General features: G+C 41.6%; 2 protein-coding genes across 8 annotated transcripts in view; one reads left to right on the top strand and one right to left on the bottom strand.

Moving 5' to 3' along the window:
* The window catches only part of PPP2R5A (protein phosphatase 2 regulatory subunit B', alpha), a 48,539-nt gene extending 39,953 nt beyond the window's left edge, over positions 1-8,586 (top strand). Inside the window, exons 9-13 of the mRNA XM_014950632.1 lie at positions 3,356-3,406; positions 4,388-4,507; positions 4,593-4,720; positions 6,885-6,986; positions 7,355-8,586. Of these exons, the coding sequence (XP_014806118.1) occupies positions 3,356-3,406; positions 4,388-4,507; positions 4,593-4,720; positions 6,885-6,986; positions 7,355-7,487 (534 nt within the window). The 3' untranslated portion in view covers positions 7,488-8,586. The remainder of the gene's footprint in view (positions 1-3,355; positions 3,407-4,387; positions 4,508-4,592; positions 4,721-6,884; positions 6,987-7,354) is intronic.
* The window catches only part of TMEM206 (transmembrane protein 206), a 33,964-nt gene that overhangs the window by 703 nt on the left and 8,079 nt on the right, over positions 1-25,182 (bottom strand). For 4 of the 7 annotated variants that reach the window (XM_014950635.1, XM_014950633.1, XM_014950634.1 and 1 more), the window contains exons 4-8: positions 23,435-23,589; positions 21,807-21,949; positions 15,556-15,700; positions 12,544-12,648; positions 10,856-11,568 (exon numbers count right to left, since the gene is read on the bottom strand). In XM_014950635.1, the coding sequence (XP_014806121.1) occupies positions 11,407-11,568; positions 12,544-12,648; positions 15,556-15,700; positions 21,807-21,949; positions 23,435-23,589 (710 nt within the window). In that variant the 3' untranslated portion in view covers positions 10,856-11,406. Of the gene's footprint in view, positions 1-4,441; positions 5,677-10,855; positions 11,569-12,543; positions 12,649-15,555; positions 15,701-21,806; positions 21,950-23,434; positions 23,590-25,182 lie in introns of those variants that run through there. The other 3 variants (XR_001412981.1, XR_001412983.1, XR_001412982.1) reach the window with 3 other exon arrangements.

The raw sequence follows: 25,182 nt of genomic DNA, 5'->3' as shown, positions 1-25,182 counted from the left end.
TAGGGTCATGTTGATATTTAAATACTTTATACCTTTTTGTGACCAAAAAAAAAAAAGAAGAGCTTATGCAAAATTTAAATTTTTCTATAAAGAAAAAAGATAAACAGCTTTGTGGAAACAACACAGAACTTCACCAGTCTCGGTGGAAGCTTGTTTTCTGCACAGCCTCTCAAGTATTGGTGTTCCTCATCGGAAGACAAGTTATTCTGTAGGTGGTGGAAGGGGGTTGACCTGGCTGTCTATACATTTGCCTTGTCTGCATCAAGCATCTTCTCTCCCCCCGTCCTGCAGCGCTGCCAGCTACACTGGTCAATGAGCTACTTTGTTGGCTGGGGTGAGGGGGAAGGAATTGCATAACCCCTATTCCTTAAACCAAGGGATGAAACAACCCAGGCATTTTGACAGTTAAAGTTGACATGTGAGCAGAAAATGTGTAGTATTACATAAAAACCTGCAAGCTTGAATGAAGTGACAACGTGACAAAGTCAGAACTTTCCTGATACGAATTTAGAGAACTGTGATGCAGGATCCAAACCCAAACTTTGAAGTGAAGAAGGCAGGGCTTTTGAAGTAGGAGTGCTATAATGCAAAACTAGAATACAGTATGTACAATTCTCACTGCCTCTTAATCAGCAAAGATGAATTCAGAATGGAGAAGATACAAGAACTCACTGCAGAGTCATGGTCTGTGCTTGCTTTGATCATTACACTGAGCATATAGTAAAATTGGCTTTATAAAGTTAGTAAATGAAGCTTTCAGAAACTTTCTGAAATGCTTGAAAAGTAAACACTAAAATTTGGGGCAACTGACGAGATAGCATTTGGGATTTTTTTTGGCTTTAGGCCAAGTAATATTTTAAGAACTCCATCAGAAGGCTGTCTTCACAAGTACCTTACTGTTATTTTTCTGGCAGGAATTGTCACTCAGGGTCAGTTTAGAGGACATTCAATCCGAGCTCTTTTAACTCTGGTAGTCTGCCTTAGGTCAGTCCTGATGTTTGCAGAGCTGACAAGAAGAGTTTGTTACCTAACCCTGCTAAGTGCAATGGCCTTTACATTGAAAAAATCAGGCTAAACGTGCAGTTCCTTGTGCGTAAGATATATTTTCTAGCAGTACCTACTGTTCTAAGTCAACTTTGTGAGAATTTTGTAGCTTGGGGAGGATTATTAATCTTAAGAGTTTTGTGTAGTGAGAGCAGCAGGACTTCAGATCTGTGGTCATGTTGAATATTTCTTTGAATAAGATCTTTGAACATAAATGTGCATGTATCAGCTTTTTAATAGGAAAGCGTAGCCAAGCTGGGAACTGATACTCTCTCTGAGGAGCAAGGAGCAGGTATCTTCTTGTGCTCTGCAGTGTTGCACTAGGAACGTGTTATTTTTTTCATCAAGTTGAGAATAGGAGTCTGTAGTGAAGTATATTCATCACTCTTACAATAACAAGTGCTGGAAACTGGACTCTCCCAGCTAACTCAATTTTATGCTTTTGAGACCAGTAAAGTCACGCTCCGATAGGGGTGTATGGTAGGTTCCTGCAGCTTTTCTTTGGCAAATGTGCTCGTCTGAAGAGTTTTTTGGCTGGCTTGCTTTGTTCTGGGGGAAGGGAAGGTGTCACCAGAATGAGCTATTATACCTGTAAATGTTTGGGTTTGTTCTTTAAAGATCCAAAATTTCAGTAGTATATAACTGAGTCACTCAGCTACCAGCTAATTAACGGAAAACGGCCCTAGATTTACAGTGTATCTATGTTGATTGCATTAACTTGTGACTCTGGAGAAACAAGCGCAATTAATTCATGCAAGTCTGACTCCCTGGGGTGGAGGAGGAGGAGGAGGAGCGGGTGAGAGTGAAGGACCTGCTGGATGGGGTAAGGGCAGTGAAAGGAGGGGGCTCACAGGCTCTTCCCTGTCCCTCTGCCCCTGATCCCAGCTCTGTCCTTGGAGGAGGAGGAAGGCCAGGCCAGGCCAGGGAAGGAGCTTTGCCTCCATGGGCCAGGCTGCAAAATTGTCACCTGGGTGGGCTGACCCAGGGCTCCTGCTCCTTCAGCAGGCATCAGGTGATGGATGGTGTTGGTGTTTCAGCTGTCTGTAGCTTTAGCTTTCAGCCAACTGGGTAGAACTGTGCGGTTGAGGGTCTGTAAGGGATCTGCTCTTCCCACGTAACTTGCTTTCTTCTGGTGGATCTGAGCGTAGGACTTGACCAGCTGCCTGAGGTTTCTGCGTTTGCTCAGTGTCATTGGAAGTGACAGGCAGCTTTGTAGTAGCAGGATGTGTGTGTATCCTGGGATAAAGACTTGTGGGCACTTAAAACCATATTAACTTTTTCTCTGGAAAGTCACTTTTGCTAGTTCACATAGTTGTGAATAAAACAGCCAGCTGGGAAGCTGGAAGAGAAAAAAAGAAATCAACATGGCAAAAACCAAATATGGAAATTATTCAAATAGTTGAGTAAGTCTTACAGTTGGATATGATGAATTAGGTGCTGTTTTACCATAAAAAAATAGAGATCCTTTCCTCAGAATTAAAAGTTTATAAGACTCTGAGAATGTTTCTGCTTCAAAAACATAGTTACAGCTTTTTTTTTTTTTATAAGCGAGCATTACTTTTGTAAATGAGATGCCATGTCCGATACTTGTTCCTAGGAAACAGGCCTCCAGCCTCTGTTCGTTGTGTGTCCCCTCCTTCCTCTTGGGGGAAAGTACTTTCTAATTAAGTTTCCTGAAGGTTTTTTCCAGTCTTGTGTAAGATAGTTTCCAGTGTAGGCACCGGAATATATTTTCTCTGTAAGTTCGCATCTGTTTAGTTGTTTGGTTTTGGGGTGGGTTTTTTGTTGTTTTTTAGTTTTCAGTCTTTAACACTTCAAATTCAAGAAAAAAAAAGGAAGTGGTGGTGGCCGTGACCCCCCTCCGTAGCCCTCTTGGCGTGGTCAATGCACACCACTTGCTCTCAGGCTTCAAACCTGAGGCAGGTGCTCCCCAAAGGGTGGAGGAGGTAGAAGAGAAAAAAAATATTCTGGGAAATACAGCTACAGGGGAGTTGACTTCATTTTGAGGGGCTTGGGATGTTATTGGCATCCTATTAATTAGTGTATGAACTGGGATGGGAGTGGAGTGTGGACAGATAATCAAAGACTTGTGAAGTGAGAAGGGTCTAAATTATTTTGATAACCTAAATGAGGTAAATATGTAAATGAGACAAGGCAGCATTTATTTTCAGTGGAACTCCATTTAGCTGTATTCAGTTTTCATTGAACCTCTGGGTAAGGAAAAGCAAACTAGTACTTCTATTTTTTTATAATCTACCAAATATGTAATAGAAACATGTTCTGCTTTAACTTGTTTGTCTTTTTCATATAGGTAATCAGAGGACTGCTCAAATTTTGGCCAAAAACTTGCAGTCAGAAAGAGGTTGGTTTTTGTCTCTTGCTGTTTGTGTCCCCTGCGATGCCGGGTGCAGCGGGGCGGGTGGGGGCCCTTCACCTCTGCTGGGCTTTTCAACAGACCCTGCACAAAACTGCTCTTCTTCAAGTTTCTTGAGTTGCTCATCTCTGTCACGCGACTTGATGCGATTGTTTTGTGTGTCTGTTCTTACTATGGTGTTACTATCTTAAAACTGTATTAAAAGTTGCATTCTAATTAAGATAGTGTATAGAGAAACAATTTTCTGAGGTGAGCAGTATCTCAGTAGCTCCAGCCCAGGTTGGAGGCAGTCACCTGCAATCTGATCCAGGCTTAGCGACTGAGATAGGGAAGAAGCATCTAGTAAAGCACCCAGGCATTCTTTTCTTGTAGGATAAAAATAACTGTAAATGGTCTTGGGAAATTTATTTTTTTCCCCCAGTTTCTGTGCAGCTAAAATGAGTATAAAAATCAGGAGTTTGATGTCTGCCACCACATCCCACCCCCCGGTAGCTTGTTAAAAGTGGAGTCCCTTAAAACGGTTGTCCCAGTTGTGTGAGTGGTGTTAAATGTTTCCGTGCCACCTGCCCAGTGTTCTGCTGGTTGTAATTTAAAACAGGAATTAACTATTTATCACTTCAAAAGCAACTCTGGAGATCTCAGATAATGGTAACCTCTGCAGCCACTCTTGAAGAAATAAAATGTTCTAGTGTGGTTTTTTTCACTGTAAGAACCCCATAATCTGCTGAAGCAGTTCTGTGAAGTGTTTAGAACAGTGACACAAAAGAACTCCTCCCAGGACCTCAGACTGCTGATTGACGATTTTCAGGCTGCAAAAAAACCCCGTGGATGTCTCATGCGTTGTAATTACACCCCGTGCTGCTTGCAGGATCCATGACTAATGTATAAGCTGTATTTTGCTTGTTTCTGTTTACAATGGCAATGTAAAACGTTCTCATACTTCTTGATGTATTTCTCTTATACAAACAGGTAATGTTTTTAGGTGAAATTGAAGAAATCTTAGATGTAATAGAACCAACGCAATTCAAAAAAATAGAAGAGCCTTTATTTAAGCAAATATCCAAATCTGTGTCAAGTTCACATTTTCAGGTAAGAAAAAAAAAAAGACACTAAAAAAACCTCAAACCTGTAGTAATTTATTTTGTGGTTGTTGACCCTAAACTTTGTGTTTCAGGTTGCAGAAAGAGCTTTGTACTTCTGGAATAATGAATATATTCTTAGCCTGATTGAGGAGAACATTGATAAAATTCTACCAATTATGTTTGGCAGTTTATACAAGATCTCCAAAGAACACTGGAATCCGTAAGTAACGTTTAACTTTATTTATAGAAGCGTAATTAAATTGTTCACTGTTTCAGGTTTGGATCATAAGCCTGTAAGTGTGACTTCCTTTTTACTTAAACGAGATTACAGGCGATAAAATGGAGGTTGTTTTCAGCTTCTCTCATGCTTTCTGTTCCGCATTGCTATGATGGACAACTGGGATTTACTGAAAAAGTGAGGAAATTGGATGATGGTCTTCATACTGTAATCACATTTGATCTTTGGCATTAATTAAAAATGCAAATGAACAATTTCCAAGGGATGCTTCTGCTATAATTATGCTTTGCTCTCCTTTGCTACTTGAGATGAACAAAATTCTGTCTGTCTTCCTAAGTAGCTATTGCTGCCCAGTGAGGTAAGAAAGGGAAGGATCCTACAGAGGAAGAGCAAGACCTACCACTATAAAGGATGGTGGGAATGAGAAATGAGTGACTACTCCAGTTTATATTTAGTGCCACAAGCTAAACGTTAGTATTTTTATATCACCTTTGAAAGAAGCAGTAAATACATTGAAATACTAAAAAGCAAAGTTAGTGTCCAGCACCCTGCGTGGAGCTGCCAGTCAATGTTCAGAGGGTAGAGATGGTCCAGGCGAAGGCCAGGGTAGACAGGAGCCTTCCACAGCTTTGAAGTAAATCAGATGCCCTGTTTTAAGCCCTTACAGGCTCGGAAATTATTCTGAATTTGTCTAGATGGGGTGTCCAGTTGCACATGAGGCATCTTGTCTTTCTGTTGGGTTCTTACATCAGCCGAGACTGAATATACATTTTTGAGAAGTAGTTCTTGGAGCATTAATGGTATTTGGGAGCTCAGCAGATTTGGAGGGTGTTCCCAGCTGCAGACAGAAGTTGCTCTTTTTGAAGGCAGTGAAAGACAAGGGGTAACTGGATACCTTGAGGTCTGGGAAGTTTGGGGAAGAAAGTCTTGGTTTTAACCTGTTTTTGAGGGCAGAGAAACGTGCTTATGTGCATCCAGCTGTCTGACATGGACTTTACTCACTGAACATCAAGCTTTTCATCTCAGAAACCCAAAACCCCGAATAAGCTTTTGTCTTCAAACCGTATGAAAGCCAGTGTTCAAAAATATCTGTGTGGACAGGCCAAGTGTGTTGTGTGCTCTGAGTGTGGGGGCTCTGCTGGAATCTTGGGGGTTTTCCTAGTGCCACAACGGACAGAGTGTATTGAAAAGGCAAACCTTTGGTCACTTCCTTAGATTTTTTCCTTTTACTCATTTTTCGAGGTCACAAGGCTGGGGGCACCCCTGCTCTGCAGCCTCACAACCAACACGGCTGTGAGGAGGTGCACTGCCCGCGAGGGGAGAGACGGGGAAGGCAGATCACCTACTGTTTTGATTAGTGATAAGTTTAACCATAGGCACCTTCTTAATGTTTAATTTTATTGCTATTTTTGCTTTTCTTTTTATCAGTAAGAGGAGGTGTAAAGGAGAGAAACAATACAGTATTTAAGATAACTTAGTGAAGTAAGAGAAGAGAAATACCTAAGAGAAATACAAAGATACAAATACAAATACAAATAGAATACAAAGAGAAGAGTAATACCTAATGTGGAAATGCTAAGGGCTGTGTAAGACACAGCCAGTGTTGCTCAAGCAGCTCTGGTACTAAGGTACCAGAAACCATGGTCTGATGTTCTCCATCCAGTTCTCTAACGGGGCCTGTGCAGCAAAACTCTGTGGGAGAGCTTTCAGTAGCTGCATTGAACCCTGTGCCTGGGCTTCCTCTGCCGCGTTCTTTGGCCCAGGCTCGAAGCTATTTGCCACAAGTTTATTTGTCTGGACTCTCGTATTGCATTACTCAAAGACTACAAAATTGTTGTGAAAACTCGGTTTATTAAACGTTAACATAACTGAATGGCTTTATAGTACAGCCACATTACTAATAATTATATCCTGTGCAATTGCGAGAGTCAGGAATTTAAGGTTAAACTGCCATCTTAAAAAAACATTTAAATATGCAGTTTAATTTACAGAGGAAATTATAGTAAAGGATTTTGTTTCAGAAACTACCCGACCTTACAGCAGCATCTTGTTTAAGAAGCTCAGAGTCCAAAAAAGAAACAGTGTTTTTTAACTGAAATTAATTTTGTGTTGAATAAATCTAATGGTTGTTTTCCTCCTGTTCTAGAACGATTGTGGCACTGGTGTATAACGTGCTGAAAACCCTGATGGAGATGAATGGCAAGCTTTTTGATGAACTTACAAGCTCATATAAAGCAGAAAGGCAAAGGTACTGATTTTTTTTTTTCTTCCAAATGCTTGTTGATTAATACGTAGTTAAAACGCACCAGCGGAAAGGAAACAAAACTTAACAGTTGTGGCAATGGGGTTCTGCAGTGGAGCTGCCCATCAGATACTTGCTGCTGGGTGTCACCTCAGTATGAAGGACCCTCACAGGGGTGTTGGCAGTTTTACCACTGACCGGTACCAGTTTGTACCCTCGGTTTTTAATAGCGGAAACTATGATTGCCTCTAAAAATAGCTTTGGAGAAAAACCTACAAGAGGAATTGGTAGATGTGAATTGCAGCAGTTAAGTAACTGCACCTCCAGGTTGCACTTATAACACGTCTGAAACCGATACCGTCTCTCTTCTACAGAGAGAAAAAGAAAGAATTGGAACGTGAAGAGCTGTGGAGAAAGCTGGAGGAGTTAAAGCTGAAGAAGGCGATGGCGGAGAAGCAGAACAGCACTCACAGCGTGCTCAATGCACACAGCACAAGTGCCAAATAAAAGAAATGACCACCTCTACTCGGCAGACGTACTTTTTTGTACCCTTTTGAAATATATAAGGATTTGCAAAAGAAACCTCATCAGTATAATAGAAACAGCCAATTTTTTTCTCTGGCAAATGTAAAGATTTGAATTTAAGTACAGCAGTTAAGTGATGTCATTACCACAGCATATTGTAAATTTGTCTAATTATTGATATACTGTCACTTCCAATGTTTCATAGAACTGAATTATCATCCTTAATGAGTGAAATAATTACGGGAGTGGTGAGAATTATGACTTGAATTTTTGATTGTGTTGCACATAGGTGGTATAGTTTGCTATGTACATTTTTTTTTTTCCTTGTTTTATATGTGCTTTTCACATCGCTGCATACTTTGGTTAAGGTGATAGGAAAGGCTTCTAGTTGTGCTGTATTTTCTCAAATAAAACCAAGGTACGTTACCAGTAACTCGAGATACTCAGTATGTACCCCTGCAGCATTGGCAGGAACTCGGATGTGGTGCTGGCCTGGAATTCCTGATTGGATTCAGATCTATTGAACGCAACGTAGGGAGAGAAAGTCAGCTTGAAGAGGTGAGGGTGGGCCCTGCGCCCGACCCACCGCTCGGTGAGTGCCTCTGCCCCATTCTTGCTGCCTCTCGGTCCTGGGCTGCATAGACATTTCCTCCTGCCACAGCTGAGGATGGAGCTTCCTCCAGAAAGCCCATCAATGATGCTCCTCATCAGCCCAAGGACTCCCTGCAGAGTAGTGCAGGTCTCCTAGAGACCTTCTTTGGGTGTTTCTGCATTAGTTTTAGCATCTTTTGGACTGAAGAATGAGACCAAAATTGGGATTATTTTTTTGTTGATGTTGTTAGTAAGGAGGGAAGGACGTCAACAAATAGTTCCTTGTTTTATTTAAAGAAAATGCAGTCTGTTTCTTAAAGGTGGAAAGCTGACATAGAAGTCTTGTCTGTTTACTTGATCAAGTATTTTTCACATCTTTTATCAGAGTACCATTCCAATCTCTTAAATTGCAGTTGTGTGGAAAACTTTTGTAATGAAAGATCTTTGGGGAATTGAGCAGCATTCAATAAAGTCTTTATGTTTGTATTTAGTGCTGTATATCACATCTTTGTGCTTATAAAGACCAGGAGAATTAGAATAGTTTTTATGAACAACCTTTTAACTGACTAACCCATGGCTTTTCTCTGAGTGGCAGAAGGGGTGGAGGTGCAGACCACAGGCTTTCACTTGCCGCCGTGGTCGGAGCGGCTGAGGCAGGGGTGTTACCCCTGGGCTGCTTTGCTGCCTTCAGTTTCAAGCAGTTTCCAGGGGGAAAAGGTTTCTACTCTGCTATTTGAGTTGACTTTATTACACCCTTATTGTTACTGCATTTTTGTCTCTATGAAGTTGTGTTTTACAGAGGACATGGGAGTACCACTGCCTGAAGTGCTGTACGCTTGTCATAGCTCCATCTGATGCAAACTCATTAGTTGCTACGCTGGATGTGTCAGCTTTATCTAAAAAGACTACATAATCAGCCAAGCAAAGCAGACTCTGCCATGGTAGGTGGCTGCCCAAAATCTGGGGAGGTGAAAATCTTTTACTTTTCATGGTGCTTCTCAAAGTTCTGAAGCCAAGTGTTAAACACGGTGGGGCCAGCTCTGGAGGGAGGTGACCCTCACACGGGCACCATTTACTTCTGTTTACCTCAGTTTAGTTCTTTTAGTACTTTTTTTTTCCCCATGGAAGAACAGAAACCTCAATTTGAGATGTAAAATATTTTCAGCTGCCCCACAGACTAAAGGAAATAAACTATATTCAAATTAGTTAATCTAACACTTACCTTGCAGTGGTAAAAAGAACAAATTGAGTTGTTCACAAACTTACAAATAAGGACATCAAGAGTAAGTATTAAAAAAACAACACAGTAGCTGTAAGAGGCCATTTCAAACAAACTGTGCAACACTTTCTGTTAGAATCACTCCTATAAATAGGTATATAAAAGAAAGGTTTCTTGGCTGGAATCAGCTGGTCTGCTCTAATAACAACATTTCCTTATAAAACAAAAGATCTTGAGAGCTGAGATGTAGTGACTAAAGCTGACTACTCTGGGAATTTATTTTTTAAAAAAAGTCCACTAAATACTGCAGAAAGGAGCGCATCCTTTATTTAACCACATCTCCTTCTCTGACCTCATTAGCAAAAAAAGAACAAAAAAACCGCAGTAGGATGTATCACTTCTGATCAAACTGGTATTTCTAAACATTTTTGTAAAATCCAAGAAATAGCTGCCGTAATATCATTTATTAAAGGAGCACCTGGGTGTTTCTTTGTCGGGGTGGTAAGAAAGCTCCATTGTCTGTCTGCCCTGTATCCCAGCCGCCAGCAGCGGGAAGGCAGAGGGCTGTAAGGGCCCCAGGGAAGTCACTGGGCTGCTTTCCTGCCAGCGTAGGCTGTTACATAGCAAAATCAACAGCTTGTTTTCTGATGGCCTAACTTGGGGGGGGGATTTAATTATTTTTCTTCCCCATTCCCCTCCTCCCATTTCCCACCTCGGCAGCACCGAGGGATGAAGTAGCTCTCGTAACAACTTGCTTCAGCAGCGCCATGTGTCGGCCTTTGCTACTCCCTTCTTGTTGGAAGCACCAACAGAGGAGCTGGGACAGAGGTAAGAGCTGTAACTGCAAGTGCCTGGTGGGCTGTCACCTCCTCCTGCCCTCACCTGCCTGGACACAGGAGAACCTGTCTTACCTTTTAATTATTACAGTGAATTGTTGCTCCCTTGTTTAAGGCTGTGTTTGGTCAGTGCAGTGCCTTGATTTGCTCTAGAAATCAACTGAAAGTAATAGATTTGTTCCAAAATGCTTCCTTAGAAGAAAAAAAAATAGAATGAGGGGATACTTTTGATATGCTCACTACTATCCTAACACCTCGTTAGTAGAGGATGGGAGAAGCAAACTATAACTTGGAACAAAGCCTTCAGAGCAGCGTGGCGCAGTGCTGCCCTGTAGCCTCCATGAGGCCGAGTCAGGCATCTGGACTAATAAGGGACTTATAAGGAAGAAAAAGACTCCACAGCAGAGCAGTTAGTTAGCACACATTCTCTGTATAATAGAGAATCACATCCACATGCCAGGCTGATGAAATACTATTTTTTACTTCCTTGGCAAAGAGGGAAGAGCAACTGCCTGAAACTTAGACTTTGAAACCTGCCATCAGTGCAGATGCCCAGGTATTGAGTTGTTTGAGTTTCCTTTGAGTTCAGGAATAAACGTTTGTTTTTTAGTTAATTTTCTTGCTATAATAGCCCTGCCTGGACTACTCTTGTAATACTCTAGCTGAATCTGAGGCAGGTAGTTTCAGACAATATACACATCATCTTATTTGAAGCATTTTTTTTAATGTTAAAGTCAATATACTTCAAATCAAAACCCACACGTCATAGAATTCCAGTGTATTTTGTTTTAAGGCATACTTTGGAGAGGGGAGGCCAGACTGTGTTGTTGAGTACTTTACCTTCCACGAAACGCAGTCAAGGCAGTAGCTGCGTTACAGTACCAGATGCAGGTCATGGCTCCTGCAGAAGTTAAATGGTCTCCTCTTCTGAGCAGCAGTCAAACACTGTCCAGTTTGGGTTTCTTTTTAGAACTTAACTACTATAGTGTTGACTTCCTGAACATTACTGAATTCTCTCCTTCTCCCTTGTTCCCCCCAGTAGATTGAGGTAAGTTTGTTAAATTTGGAATAGAAAAGCATGAGTTTGTTAGACCTGGCCTAGAGTTAGCTCCTTTCTAAAGTTCAAAGTCCAGTTCCCTGGGCTGTTCCTCCAGCCACCATTTTTTCCTGAAGAAAACATACCTGTTTTGCATCTTCAGTTGCTGTATTGCTGATCGAAGTTTATTCCAGTTATTTCCTCAGTTAAAAGGCAGTCTCAGTTTATGTGGTTCATTACTTGACTTCTCCTCTTCAGATGTCTCTTTCGGATTTTGATCATCCACTTAACACTTAACTTAGCAAAGTCTGCTGCCTTGAACAGAGCCAAGAAGATACCACAAAGAAGAGCAATCATGTTCCAGGGGTTTGCTGTGATTATCTGAAAGAGATTAAAAAAGACTCAGTATATATTATAGCTATTCAATAACAAACAATTCCATTTTTCTAAGAGAACTGTTTTGCAGCATATTCCTTCACGCTGCAAAGGTGGCCTGTAGTGTCTTCTCCACACACTAGCCTCACATCATGGTTTTTCCAATTCCTACCATCAGGAAGAAAACGTGCTGTACTAAGCTGCTGAACTCCTTTTAGATGGTGAATTGTTTAAAAAATGTAGAGATAATCATAAAATTTGCACTTTAAGTGTAAGGATTAAACACTATATCATTTAAAGACTTACAAAAAGAAGCAGTCACATTGAAGAAGATCCTCCAGAAGACAAAGCTAAAAGAAGCAACTGCTGGAAGGCTTTACCGAGAGCATTGTAACGCCAAACCAGGTTTTGACAGTGGCAACAGTTTCTGCAGACCTACAGCAAGTACTTTATGTTTCTATTTTTAATGACATTTGGTTCAGGAGTAGTTATTTATAGTTTGTATTTCTCCTCACACCTCTAGACACAAGGCTGACTTCTAGGATCTCAGAGGAAGCAAGCAGAGCTAGGCTTAGGCAGCAATAAAGGAGCACACAGCTTTGGAGTCTGCAGCTCTGAGGGTCAGCATGGGCACAGCGTTGCTGGTCACCACCAGAGCCAGAAGGTCTTAACCAGGCTTTCTGTGTTCATTAATCCTCCTAAATGCAGCAGCACCGGCTGCCAGGGCTGGTGGGATATGGCCTTCTTCAGCAAGATTTATTTTTATTTTCCGATTTAAGTCTAGGTTTCTCCCTTGTCAACTAATAAATAAAAGTAATTAAATCAGTTGATCCAAGCACACTTATTTAAGGAAAATTCTTCCTCTGAGTTTCTGTTTCGAGTGAGGTAGAGGCACGTGCACACGCGTGCACATTCACGCACACACAAGAACCACAAGCATGTACAGTCAGACAACAAACAGGGAGTAGTGTTGTTACTCACATCTTGAACGGTCTGTATAAAAGGATCTTTCCATTCGAATACCACGAAGAACAGCTGGTCACTTCTTGGTTGAGTTCTCTGGTCAATATAGTTAACCACACTCGTCTGGAGAGAAGGGGAAAAAAAGCGCAGGTTACTTTCTTCAGTGGTGTAATGAGTCTCCTGCACAACAGAAGAGGCTGGAAAGAAGGTAAAACCAGCAGACTGTTTAGGGACTTCCAATTCAGCCTTCCTCTGCCTGGAACAATAGGCTCCCAAAATGTGGACAGGGCAGTTTCCTCCATCTGTCTCATGTTCATAATCTTTTCCTATTCCCCACTTAGTAAAACACTGCAATACTGTTTTTACAGTGGTAGCCAGGGGCTTTATTTTATTACAGAGTTTTTCCCCTTTCAAGGGGGGAAATTTCATTTACAAGATTCCTTTACTTGGAGTAATACAGCATTTGGAAAGTTCTCATGAATGAATGCTAAATTAATTTTATTTATCAGAGAACTATGTGATGGTGGCAGGAAAACTTTCTATGTTTTTGAAAACTAGAAGATGCCAGCAAGTGCAGAATGAAAATGGAAGGGAAGGAAGCCTAGCTGTTAACAATTAAAACCATACTTTTGCCCATTAAGTAAGTTACCATTTGAAACTACCAGGGACCAGCAGAGCGGCAGCACAACTCCAGAGCTAGGATAGCCAGGGTACAGCTCAAGATACCAGCTCAGTGTTACAGCCACACAAAACCAGTCTTAAGAACCACAATCAGGACAGTATTAAGACATCAGGCTTCAGAAAAACATTTATCTTGTCTTGTGGCACACGCCACGGCCTAGAGGGGCACCACACAGAGCTTGTACAACAGGCAGTAACACCACCATCTGCACGACCCCCTGCCCAGAGCCAGGCAGTTACCTGACAGCAAGCACACTGCAGCTACAGCTGAACAAACAAGGAAGGAGTGCTCCTGTCTCCAGCCCTCAAGGGGGTATTTATATTTCCACCTTGGGGTGTGCACGCAGCAGTCACACTGCTCTTCCTACATTAGTTCAATGCTGTACTGGAAACAGGGAATCCAGCAGCACCTTAATGTCATTTCAGGGTTGTGACAGGAACTATAGATGGGAAAAGAGTGATTCAGCAGGCGTTGTATGAGACCTACTACAAAAACTTCCCATCTAACCTGGTGTAGTTTTGAGATGTCTATCAGCCTTCTCCACACACCCTGCCCTGACCAGATTTTAGGCTGTGAACACATAGAAGAGGGAGCTAGAAAACTGTATGTGTCTATCCAGAGCACATGGGAGCTTCACCACCCCGTATTTTCTGGTCAAACAGCTTTGCTGCAGACTTACCCTTTACTTCTACAGCTCATTTAATTATGGCAGTGTACCATCTCCCCAGCTACACTCATTCAAGAAAACTGCACACCAGGAAACAAACAGTACACAAAGCTAAAGGAAGGCAATGGGAAAGGAAGAAAAGACAAATTAATGACTACTGGGGTAGTTAGCAGACTAACAGTCTATGCTATTTGACCTAGTATTTGTATCCGTCGTTCTGGTATGCCATCTCCCAGTTTTAGATTTGAAAGGCTAATGGACTTCCTTATGCAATTTGAGCAGATGTTGTACTGTCAAACAAAGCAAGTGCAATTTATGTCTAAGCTATTTCAACTGCTGCTGCATTATTAATAGGGATCTGAAACCCAAAATTCACATTTGTACTGATTCTATTTTCCAAATTGTTTGTTCTTTAAAAAAGCACCCCACAAAACCAAAAATACTCCACAGCGTTCACCTACCCAGATGAGAGAGGCCATAACTACTGGGCTAAATGGATGCTTTTGGTCACAAAGAGCTCAGCTTTTTCTGAGTTTGAGTCAGTCTTCTGTTTCCACTTTCTGACACGTTGGACTGACGCATCCCTTCCTCTCCGAACTATCGCATTGGTCTGGGACTTGTATGACTTTGGGATCTGCCTCCTCACAGCCACAGCTCTGCTCTGCCCTGAAGGCTTTGTCATGCAAGGCCCTAACTGTGAGAACTCAAGACAGCAGAACTGAAGATTTTGCTTCATTTTAACCTCCACAAAGTACTCTTTCTGAGTGTACCATAGACTAAGAGACAGTGTTGTCTCTGAAACACATATTCTCTGAAAAGGACTGCTTTTAGAATCTCACTGGTGATGAGAAATGAGAATTTTTTCTCCTCAACCAACACGGGGAGCAAAATAAACTCAAAACACAATTATTCTCCTGTCCATTAGTATGACCAGAACAGGAACAAAATTCAAACTCATTTCACCTCTAGCTAAGTTTGCATCTTCCACCTGCATATTTTCTAGTATTAGATGGTGCAAGAAGTTACTCCTTGTTTCTAGGGATACTCAACAGATAAAAGTCCCAAACCCAAACAGAAAGCAGACATGAGAATGCTACAAAGGATACAAGGCTTACATTTACCTTTTCATCCTACCGTCAGCCCCTGTGGTAACCTAAACAACACCTCTTTCCAACATCAGCTATTATTTAGACAATTCCTTTGGCAATCCTTCCCCACCTTGAACTAAAGGTAGCTGTGTTAGTATTTCTGTGTCTGTCTCTTTGGACCCTTACCTCAGACTACAGCTCTCACTTAAAACACATTCAAGGCCTGGATTTGTTGGCCTCCCCATTAGGAGAGGTTTTCCCAAGATGTGTCACTAGGCCGTACCAACAGCCACGCACATCAAGACATTTACACTTTCACAGAACCTCCCCACGTTAAGAAAGAACACAAGTAACTGTCCAGCCAAGACTGCTCAGTGGCAAGTAGCATAATGGATGCAATGAAACAAAAACCAAGCTCCTGACCTTTCACTTACTGAAACCAACGAAGCCATCCACCCTTTTTCCAGCTCATATTGCTATTCACCCCGAGAACTGGTCTGCTGGCCGGTTATTACAACCTTGGCAGCAACTAGTTTGTACTAAACTAAGAGGTTCCAAAAAACTCTTCCTGAGGATTATTTTTTATTGTTTACCTCTTGTTTGAATTCAACAGTCTCACTCCCATCTTCTTCTTTTGTTTTCACCAAGGACATCTTGACCCAAGTTCGAAAGCCTCCGGAAAACTTCCAGCTGGAGTATGAACTTTCACAGTCCTTCATGAATTCTGCTTTTTCTGGACTAAAGAAAGAAAGACCATTACATTAGTCAGAGAGGTCCCTGATCACTGTAGGCAGGAGAATGTCATATCTACAGGCACTTCAAAATGTGTTCACAATTCCTTTTATGTTTCAGCTGCTAGAAGTCAGCATACCTAAAATATTGTTAGTAGTGACATTTTCATTAATGGTAGCACTTGCACTACTGTGTTCCTCACCACAGACTTACCTGGTGCCACCACCCTTGAGTTCTGCCTTGTAGGGGAGCTTCATTCTGCTCATCTGTCACCTCTGGGACAGGCAGGAACAGAGCCAGGACACCAGGAAAACAGTGTCCCACAAGGCTCAGGGGTAAGAGATGGAAGGAACAGCCCAGAGGCAGGGCAGGCTGCTTCACCCCATTTCTGGGATGCAAATAAACTGGTCGCAATGCCGACATACTTAAAATGCTTTGAAATTTACGTTCATCACATTCCTATTATTTTGGGAACACTACACCTTTGCTGTAAGGCTCCCATCTGCAATAACACGGCTGTTTTCCCAATATGCAATCCCAGATATTTGTAGCCCCAGAATGGGATTGCTTTGTGCCTTTTTTAATTGTTTGGGTTTTTTTAAAATTTTTTTAAATACTGTGACTTTAGCCCATTTTAAGGCTTCCAATACCCCTCACACTGCAAGTGGTAAAGAGGGAGGTCTAAGGCATATCTGGTCTCCATCCTTTCTCTACCAACCGCACAGGACACGGTGAATTAACCACACCACTTACTTGGGAGCTCCTCAGTACTGCCATTTCAGCCATTTTAATCTCATCTCTACAAAATAAGCCTGGCTTGCAGCTGCTTTTTCGAGAAGGTTTCATTTGAAATGAAGGGGTAAACCACTGTTATGAGTCAGAATCATTAAAGCACAGACTGCTGATTTTTACTAAAGATAGATTTCAGGTTACAGAGATATGTCAGGGTATGCTGAACCCTAAGACAACGGAAAAGATTTTTCACTGGGATTAAATCCATCTTCCAAGGTGAAGGTGAAGAGTACACTTTGCTCATATAGCAGAGGGAGTGCACAACTAGGTCTGTTGGGAGATTAAGGTGTTTTGGTCTTTCAGGAGAAAGATGCAAAGAAAAGAAGAATCAGGAAGATTTGTCCTGTACCAGCCCTGACTGGATTTGCAATTTTCCTGTCTCTTTCCTCAGTTTTCAGAATCAGGGCTCCTTTTCTTCCTACAAACCAAGATGTCTTGTCTACGAGGGCTGAAACATAGAACTCCATTGTGCATACGAGTAGAAAAGAGAAGTGTTCCTGGAAAGAAAAGCTAATACACTTTGCTACCCATGAAGACAGATTATATTCCAAGAGTGTTTTAGTTTAGGAATATCTTTATGGATTTGTAACATTAGCTGCTTGCTTAGTGAGCCTGACAAGATGGCACTGCACCTCTCTCACCCCCACAAAGAAGATATAAGCAAAGCATAAGAATGAAGCTCGCCGCCTGATGGCTCCTCACCATACAATCCAAGGACATAGGGAGACCTAATCTGACAATGATTTCTTCCCCCTTTGGTATGTGGGTACAGCACCAGGTGATGGAAATGGAAGAGCACGGTGCTTTGCCACTCAGAGGACCATACATAATTAGCACTCTGCCAGCAAGTCATATGCCTAATGCACGACTAAATACAGCATCCCAGAAAAGTTTTCCAAACCAACATGGAAAATAGAGGCAGGAAGCTATGACACAGAGCTGAACGTTACAGCCACAACTTAGATGGTAAGCAGAGAGCAGCAGTGTGCTTCGCCTTCGACAGTAATTGTAGGCTTGAAAAAGAAAGATTAATAATATCTTTGGAGAAGCTGTGGAGGAGTGATCTGAGAAGGCATCTCCTGGCTTGTGCCTATAGCCCAGACCACTGCCACAGAGTCAGGGAAAAAAGGGGGGGGGAGCAGAGCAGAGGCACAAGGTTTGCACAAATGATAGCAGAGTGCAAATAACACAGCCTAAAAACCACCACAACTAAGTGAAAACAAGACAGGCAAGGGACTTCAATCTGAAGAACAATTCTCCATACAGTTTCTTTTCATTCCTTCTTCACCGCAATGACAGACAACCTGCAAAGGCTGCACACCTTTTTTTTTTGGTTGTTGTTCAGCAATTTCTTCACCTTTAACACTTTCCTTCAGCTAAACTGCAAGAATCCTGGAATATTCTGCCCCAGGCTCCCCCAAGATATTGGTGGTACCCTCAAGGCCATGCAAAGAATTTCTACGTCACAGCAAAGAAAGAGAAGCACCAGAGGCCACTGTGGCACTCAGGTGAACTACAAAGCCCTGCTCTCCCCTCAGCTCACGTTTCCAGGTAGCTACTGACAGTGACCTACCATCGCCCCAGCACACACTGAGGCACAAGAGAGAATATTTGTCACAACTGTAGGAGCTGCTAAGCTAATTCTGGACTGGGCTCTAGCTCTGCAGTGGATCCTTCTAACACCAAGCTCTACAGATCAACCCACAAGAGCCAGAGGCAACTTAGGATGTCCCACCAGCAGATTTCAACACAACAGCAAGAGTCAAAACCACAGACAGATCAAACTCAATTCCTGTTTATCACTTTAGCTTTTCCCCAGACTAGGAAACTCTCAGACAGGCCTGGGATCTAACAAAGGGTCAGATGGCACAGAACCAAAAGTCTCAACCCTTCTATGTTATGATTTATTTCTCTACATGTAGAAATCCGCACCAGAGACGTGAACACGGAGCTCTCTTTAGACCCTTAAATAATCTCTGACCTGCTCAGACTGGTATTCATCATTTCACATGACCACAAGTTATTTTACATGCTAAGCTAACAATGGTTTTGTCAGTAATATGTTCAGAGGATTTTCTTCTTAAACCCATGTATTAGACTAATGACAGTTGAGGAAAGGAACTTGTATTTTTAGCTACACTTTTTTGCTAATTTGCAAGGGTTTCATTGTTTCCTTCCCTTCAATTAACATGGTACAGACAGCAGCTGCCACTGTCAGAGGAAAAAAAAAAAAGAAAGAAGAAGAAAAAAGCCAGTGGCAGTATCTCTCCAACTCAGAGGCCAACAATAGCACACAGTTCAGCAGCGTTCTGTGAAGGCCAGAACAGCACTAGCAAGCAGTGCCAGTTTTGTGTAGTCTGTCCATCCAATTTTAACAGAAGAGCTGCAGAGAATAAAACCCTTGACAGAAACAACTGGACCTTACTCGAGTCCTCACCACTTGCTATGCCCTAAAAAACCCTTAAAGACACAAGTCTCTAGATGCCATTTTCATTATTGCTCACGGGTGATGCTTGCAGCAGCCTTCACTGATATGATTAATGCTATTTAAAGCAAAAGCGAACTGTGCATAATATCTATCTGCACAGAAACTGTGGTATAGATACCACAGTATAGATACCACAGGACTCTTCTCACAATTTCAAGGGGGCTTGGACTGTGATTTAGGATGATGGAATAACCTGAACATGTGTTTATAGCACCCTGCATGCCCAACCCAACCAAAGCTGTTCGCAGCCATAGCAAAAAACTGCAAAGGTAATTATTGTAACTCATGAGTTTTAGCACAGATCTCAGCGTCTTTGATAAGACTTTACATGAACTGCTGGACACAGTGCTAATATGCTCCGATAACTAGTAAGTGAGATATTTTGTCAGGAAAAGTAGTTAACAGTGGCCAGTAATTGAAGTTTCTAGAGGCTGTATGGAAGGACAAAATTTGCACTGTCAACACACAACGGTTTCTTAGTCCAGACTTCCCACCAACTAAACTTAGCATCTGCTGATGAACCGGAAATTGTTTCTATTTTCTTTTCTGCTGGAAGTTGGACAGAAGGAGTACGTTCCACATACACACGTGGTTTCACATGCACTTCGGAGTAAGGACAAAACGTAAACTTTCAATGAGCCCTGAGCCTGTCCAGCTCATGCCCCAGGACACCAGAACAGCCATGCACAATACTAAGCAAGACAAGCCATGCAATTCGTACCAAGCTTTGGAGGATGCCACAAAAGAGACACTACTGGCTTCTCGTGCACAACTGGTTCTCTCACTGTATTTCACCTAGACGTGCACATCATTTACTACTAAATTTAAAGGCCTACATACCTTTGCCAATTTCACCATTATCTGGGTTAGTTCAAACCAGTTCTAACTTGCATTCCTACTACCTGCTGCAAACGGGCACAAAGGGTGCATCCCCAAAGAGACAACACCACTTCCTATCTTTTGACTTTGCTCCAAACACACCCCAGGCTCACCCTTTGCTCCCCCAGCTGCAGTTCTGGTGCCTTCTAACACTGGGACAAAGCAGCTTCTCTAGTAACAAAGCAACACCTTCCCACCTCTTCGTGGATCGATGCTGCCATCTAACCAGTTTGACCTGGCAAATCTGCAGGCAGGAGGTTGCCATCCAGGCTTCTCCCAGGCAGCTTACAGATGATTCCTACCGATTCACCTACGCTGGCACAACCAGCCCTGAAGTGAGGACCTTTGCTGTACTGCTTACTGCTGGTTTGCACATCTAACCTACCTTTGCATGCCATGTGGCACAAGCGTTTGGGACAGCAGCATGCAGACTTGCAGCTTGCTTGCAGAAATACTGCCAACTTAAGTAGGACATAAATGGTTTAACCTGGGAAGAAACAGGTCTGTAAAATAGCTTATCTGCAAATCGGTACAATGAGCACAGAAACGTGGCTTCCAAGACTCGAGTACACATAGACCAAGTTGAGTCTGGGTATGTGGGCTCATTATGCAAAGAGGCAGGAACCAGATGCAACACAACCATGCCTCCTGCTCAGTTTCACAGGGCTGGTCTCAGTGCTTGTGTCTTGAAGTACAAAACAGCCGTGCACCTTGCTGGAATCGGCCCCGCTACATACCCCTAACTGCAGCACAAGCCACAGAAAATGAGAAAAAGCAACACAGAAATAAAAAGTAGCACCTTCTACATCGCTACTCTTAACTGGCATTTTCTCACCCTAAAATATCAACGCCTAAAATACCTGGAACATTAGCATTTTATGAAGTGTTTTAGTACAGTTACAGAAAGTACTTAACCACTTAAGGTCTCTCCTTCACTGAAGCAGAAATGCTTTGTAAGAAGCAAATTCAGATAATTGGTCCTTGGCTGCTCAGAGACACTGTGACTGAACACCTCCAGTCTTTGCTCCATCTGAAAAGCACCAATATGATCATGTCCAAGACTCCAAGAACACTTTGTTACAATAAAATCTGTTATTTCTCTTCTCCTCCTTTACCTGATTTTGTTCTGCATATGGTTTTTATCCCTTGTCCCTTTTTCACTTGACATATGACTACTACCAAACTAAGGCTTTCTATGAGGTCTCACTGTGACTCTCTTGCCTACTTTTTAATCTGGATTGCAGAGGAAGAACAGAACCTGAATTTAAATTAAAGCAAAAACTTAACACGTAAGTACAGAATTTATTCTCACAAGGTGGGAAAAAGAGTGGGGCTTTCAAGAAAGCTTAGGACAGTATTAATTCCATTCCTGTAAAAATTAGAAGAAGGTTGATTGGTCACTCCAATGGCACTAGTGTAAAACCAATACAAAGCAATTTTGAAAACCTCATCTATGAAATTACATCATTCTGTAGAATCTTACAGTAATACAAAGAAATATAGTTAAGCTTTCAACAAAATCACAACAAAGGAATCTAGAAATCTGGTCTTTAGAGTAATTGCTTTTAAAAAAAAAAAAGATAACAAAGGTACAGAAGCCATCATCTTCTCAGTGCACTTCCCATACACACTGCCCAGGACAGCAGGCTTCCTGCTCACCATGGCAGCAGACAGCACTAAGCCAACACAAACTTCAAACTTTTAGAAAGCGCAGCAACAAATGGCTGAAGCACAGCTGAAGGGCAGTTTTGGTCACTGAAAAAGTCCTCAATTGATTTTCTTAAAAGTAAGATTAGTAACCTAAGACATGAAAGAGCATCAACATAATCCAAACATTAAAAAAAATAATAATGAGACTATAAAAGCCTGTCTGATTTTTACTAAATAAGCCCGGCTTTCACTAGTATTGTTGTAGCAAGTTCAATGCAGTTACAGGCTCACCCCTTTACATACCTGTTGATGAACTCTTGGAAAGAAGAAAACAGAAGGTAGTCAATGGCACTGAAATCTTGGTCTGTTTCATTTAAATAAAACTGCAGAAACACAAGTTCCTTTTTCTTCACATCACGAGGGCCTTGAACAACCAAAGCATACTTCTGTAAGCAAATCGAGAGATGGTGAGAGTAGCACAGGAATCCTCGTTTCCTGTTCATGAACTTGCCATCTGTCACTAGTACTCTACAGAAATGTAATCCACACTGAGATCTTCTTGGCCTCTACTAAGAATAACACCTAACAAGAATGCCAACTGAATCCCTCCTTTTAGTTTAACAATGAAGTCTTTACATCGAGTTTTAGTGTTTTTCTAAGAAATCTGCTTTAGTTCTACTGTAGCCCTTTAGGTTCATGAGGAATTACCAGTCAAGATCCTGCAACCTGCATTCTGCACAGTGACAATCAAAACTGTTTTGAGTATTAAAGCCTAGAAACTTTCAGCTCTGGACATGCAACAAGTTAATCTGGAGTCTGATCTAGAGAGCATCAGGCTTCTTGAGAAAGAGGAAGTTTCACAGCTCCCAGCACCTCAAGTAAGCTGCTGAAAATAAAAAATTTAAAAAAAAAAAAAATGCTTGCAGGCAAAATACAATTTAAAGTAGCGCAGGCATCTTATTGAACAGCACTTGCAAAAGGACTCAGCCAGTTTCAACAGGGCTCTCCATGGTTCAGAGGTCTCTGCCTCGGTGCCTCTGCATTCAACTGTGGGACTAGAGCCTATTGGGTCAGCAAGCTTCTAAATGCATCTACCACGCAGCACAAAATGCAGGTTCTTAGTTTGTTAAAACATGCAAAAAGAGCATATTAGCAGCAGCAATTAAATTAGAATTGCACCCAGAACATTAATTTCAAATATACGAAGGAGCTGCTTCCCAGAAATAAATAGTAACCAGACAAAAGAAAAAACATGAGAGGAAAAAAGCTGACCAAAGAGGTACCTTGACTACTCATTTGTTCATGTTTAGTTTCCTTAAAAACAATCTGAGCAACCACTTTAGATACAAATGACCATATTTAATACTTTATTTTCTGAATGCCTATTTACACAGAAGTTAGATTCCCAGCATTTTTAAGGGCAATTTAGGACAGACTATCACTCAATGTACCCAACTTCAAGGCTCACAGTTTCGGTGTAATGAAACACTTAGTGCCCAGTTAAGATTTTTCCAAGTGTGACAAAAATAGTATGTAATTCCCAGCAAACATATAAAAAGAGATAAACTATCCTGCTTTAACAGAGTAACTGCTACTGCTTTCAATCAAAGCTAGATTTACTATATCAAGAAGTATGCTTGCCAGTTCTTTTAGATGGGGAACGAAGCAAGAGTTTCATGTGAGAAATGACTTATTTTGTCCCATTCAGGTTTTCATGCTGCACACACCCACGTGACAGCTGATCATCCATAACATATATACACACTGACTGGGGTCTTTTACATTTCTGAAAGCAAAAGGACAGATGGCTTGAAAAAAAAACTAGAAGCAAGGATTTTTTCCAGCATTAAGTATATATCTTTTACTTTCAAATACCATTATGAGCAGAAAACCCCCACTGAATAAGCTTTGTTCTATTATATTGTTATTACCATTGTTTGATTAGTAAAAGGATCTGTGTAGTTGATTCTCTGAGTGGTGCATCCAATGACGCCCGGCTGCCCTGGATTTATCAGAGGCGGAATGTGATCATAGTAATGATGCTTGCAGCTAAGCAGCTGAGCCTTGCCTGGGTAAAAGGCAATGCCTGTTTGGGGAGAAAAAGCATTGAAGAGAGCTGATTTCTTTCCCAAGTACATAGATTTTAATTCTGGGATTTAATCCTAGAGGATACTGAGCTATCCTCAAGATCATCCAGAAAAACAATCAAATTAAACCACACGCTTCAGCATTTTTCTGGAGCAGGACAACAGTGCGTTTTCTGCATCAGGACAGAACCCCTGCAACACACTGAAAAAAATCAGGGTTCGTGTTGTTACAGCAATTCAAGGTTCCCAGAACCTACTAAGTTCCCCTAGTCTTCCCACAAGCCAGCAGCTAATACATCAGTCCCTCTGCCCCGACTGAAATGAATGGGTAAAGTAGGTTAGGAGACCACTGAAGTCAAATGGGACAAGTAGCACTTCAGCATTTACATGTTTTCAGAAATTATCATTTAACATGTCAAATTTTAATTGGAAAGAATGTTTGTACTATACATGACAGATCAAAGATCACTAGCAGGTCTAATAAAAGTGAGAAGATGCTCTTCAGAACATCTAACATCTTCTTCACTAAATACAATGTCATGATAAAAATCAAAGCAAAAAAAAAAACCCACACCCAAACAAGTACTGTTACCATCCCTTAATACTTATATCACCATAAATCTATGGTTTCAGACCAACAGCATACATTAAAAAAAAAAAACAACACAAAACCCCTCAGTCATCTCAGCTATAGAAGGATAAAAAAAAATTACAGGCCCAAAATCCTGCTATGCCATATTTAGTATTGGAAACAAGCTTGCTTGAAGATCATCTATACCAACTACCAAAACAAGTATGATTTGAGTTATTAGATATGATCAACTCACACAACTGAGATGACCTGTCCACCAAAATGCAAGACATCAAAGCAGTCAGCACATAGCAGTCTAAAAAAGCTTTATCCCTTTCTTCAGTGCTCCATGCTTGCAACTTGCCATCTCATCACTTTAATAGAACAATGAAATAAAGGACTGCATTAATTTTGATTCCCTGTTCTGGCAGGGATCCCTGACAATACTTGTGGATTTATATATATGTTGTTCTGCTTCTTTAAATGACATTTTCTTCCTGTTGCTCTATGAAAAGCTCATGTGGAAAAAAAAAGGGGGGGGGGGGGGGATGTCTAAACTGAACTGAATTTCAGATTAGAAGAGTTAGCTGTAGGATGGAGCCATGGAAAATTCCTCGTGCTCTACAAACAAAAACATACTGCAAAGGTGAGCGGGATGGCAACGCAGCCTCACATAAAAGTCTGGCTTTTAGGCTTTGAGAGGGAACAAGGCTCTTCCCTGCCTGGTGAAGGAAAGTCAGTCTGCTAATTGTCTGCAAAGGGGGAAAGGTTGCTGGGGAAACAAAGGCAGAGAAAAAGCCCCAAAGCTGGGGTTTGTGTAGATCTGCACCAGTCCTGCCTAGAAACTACTGAGCAAAGTAATACTTAAGATCTAGCAGAAGAGATAGAACAGCTACAAGTTATTTTCCAAAACACATTCTGTGACATGTCTGTGGCCAGAGATGTTCTCCCACCTGCCAGGTTAACCTCTGCAGAGGGAAAGGAGATATTATGTGAACTGACTAAATCCAACCCCCCTCCC

The sequence above is a fragment of the Calidris pugnax genome, unplaced genomic scaffold (assembly GCF_001431845.1).
Source record: "Calidris pugnax isolate Ruff unplaced genomic scaffold, ASM143184v1 scaffold24, whole genome shotgun sequence".
Classification (NCBI taxonomy): domain Eukaryota; kingdom Metazoa; phylum Chordata; class Aves; order Charadriiformes; family Scolopacidae; genus Calidris; species Calidris pugnax.
The sequence above is the reverse complement of the archived record's forward strand: the minus strand, read 5'-3'. Positions and strand labels throughout refer to the sequence as shown.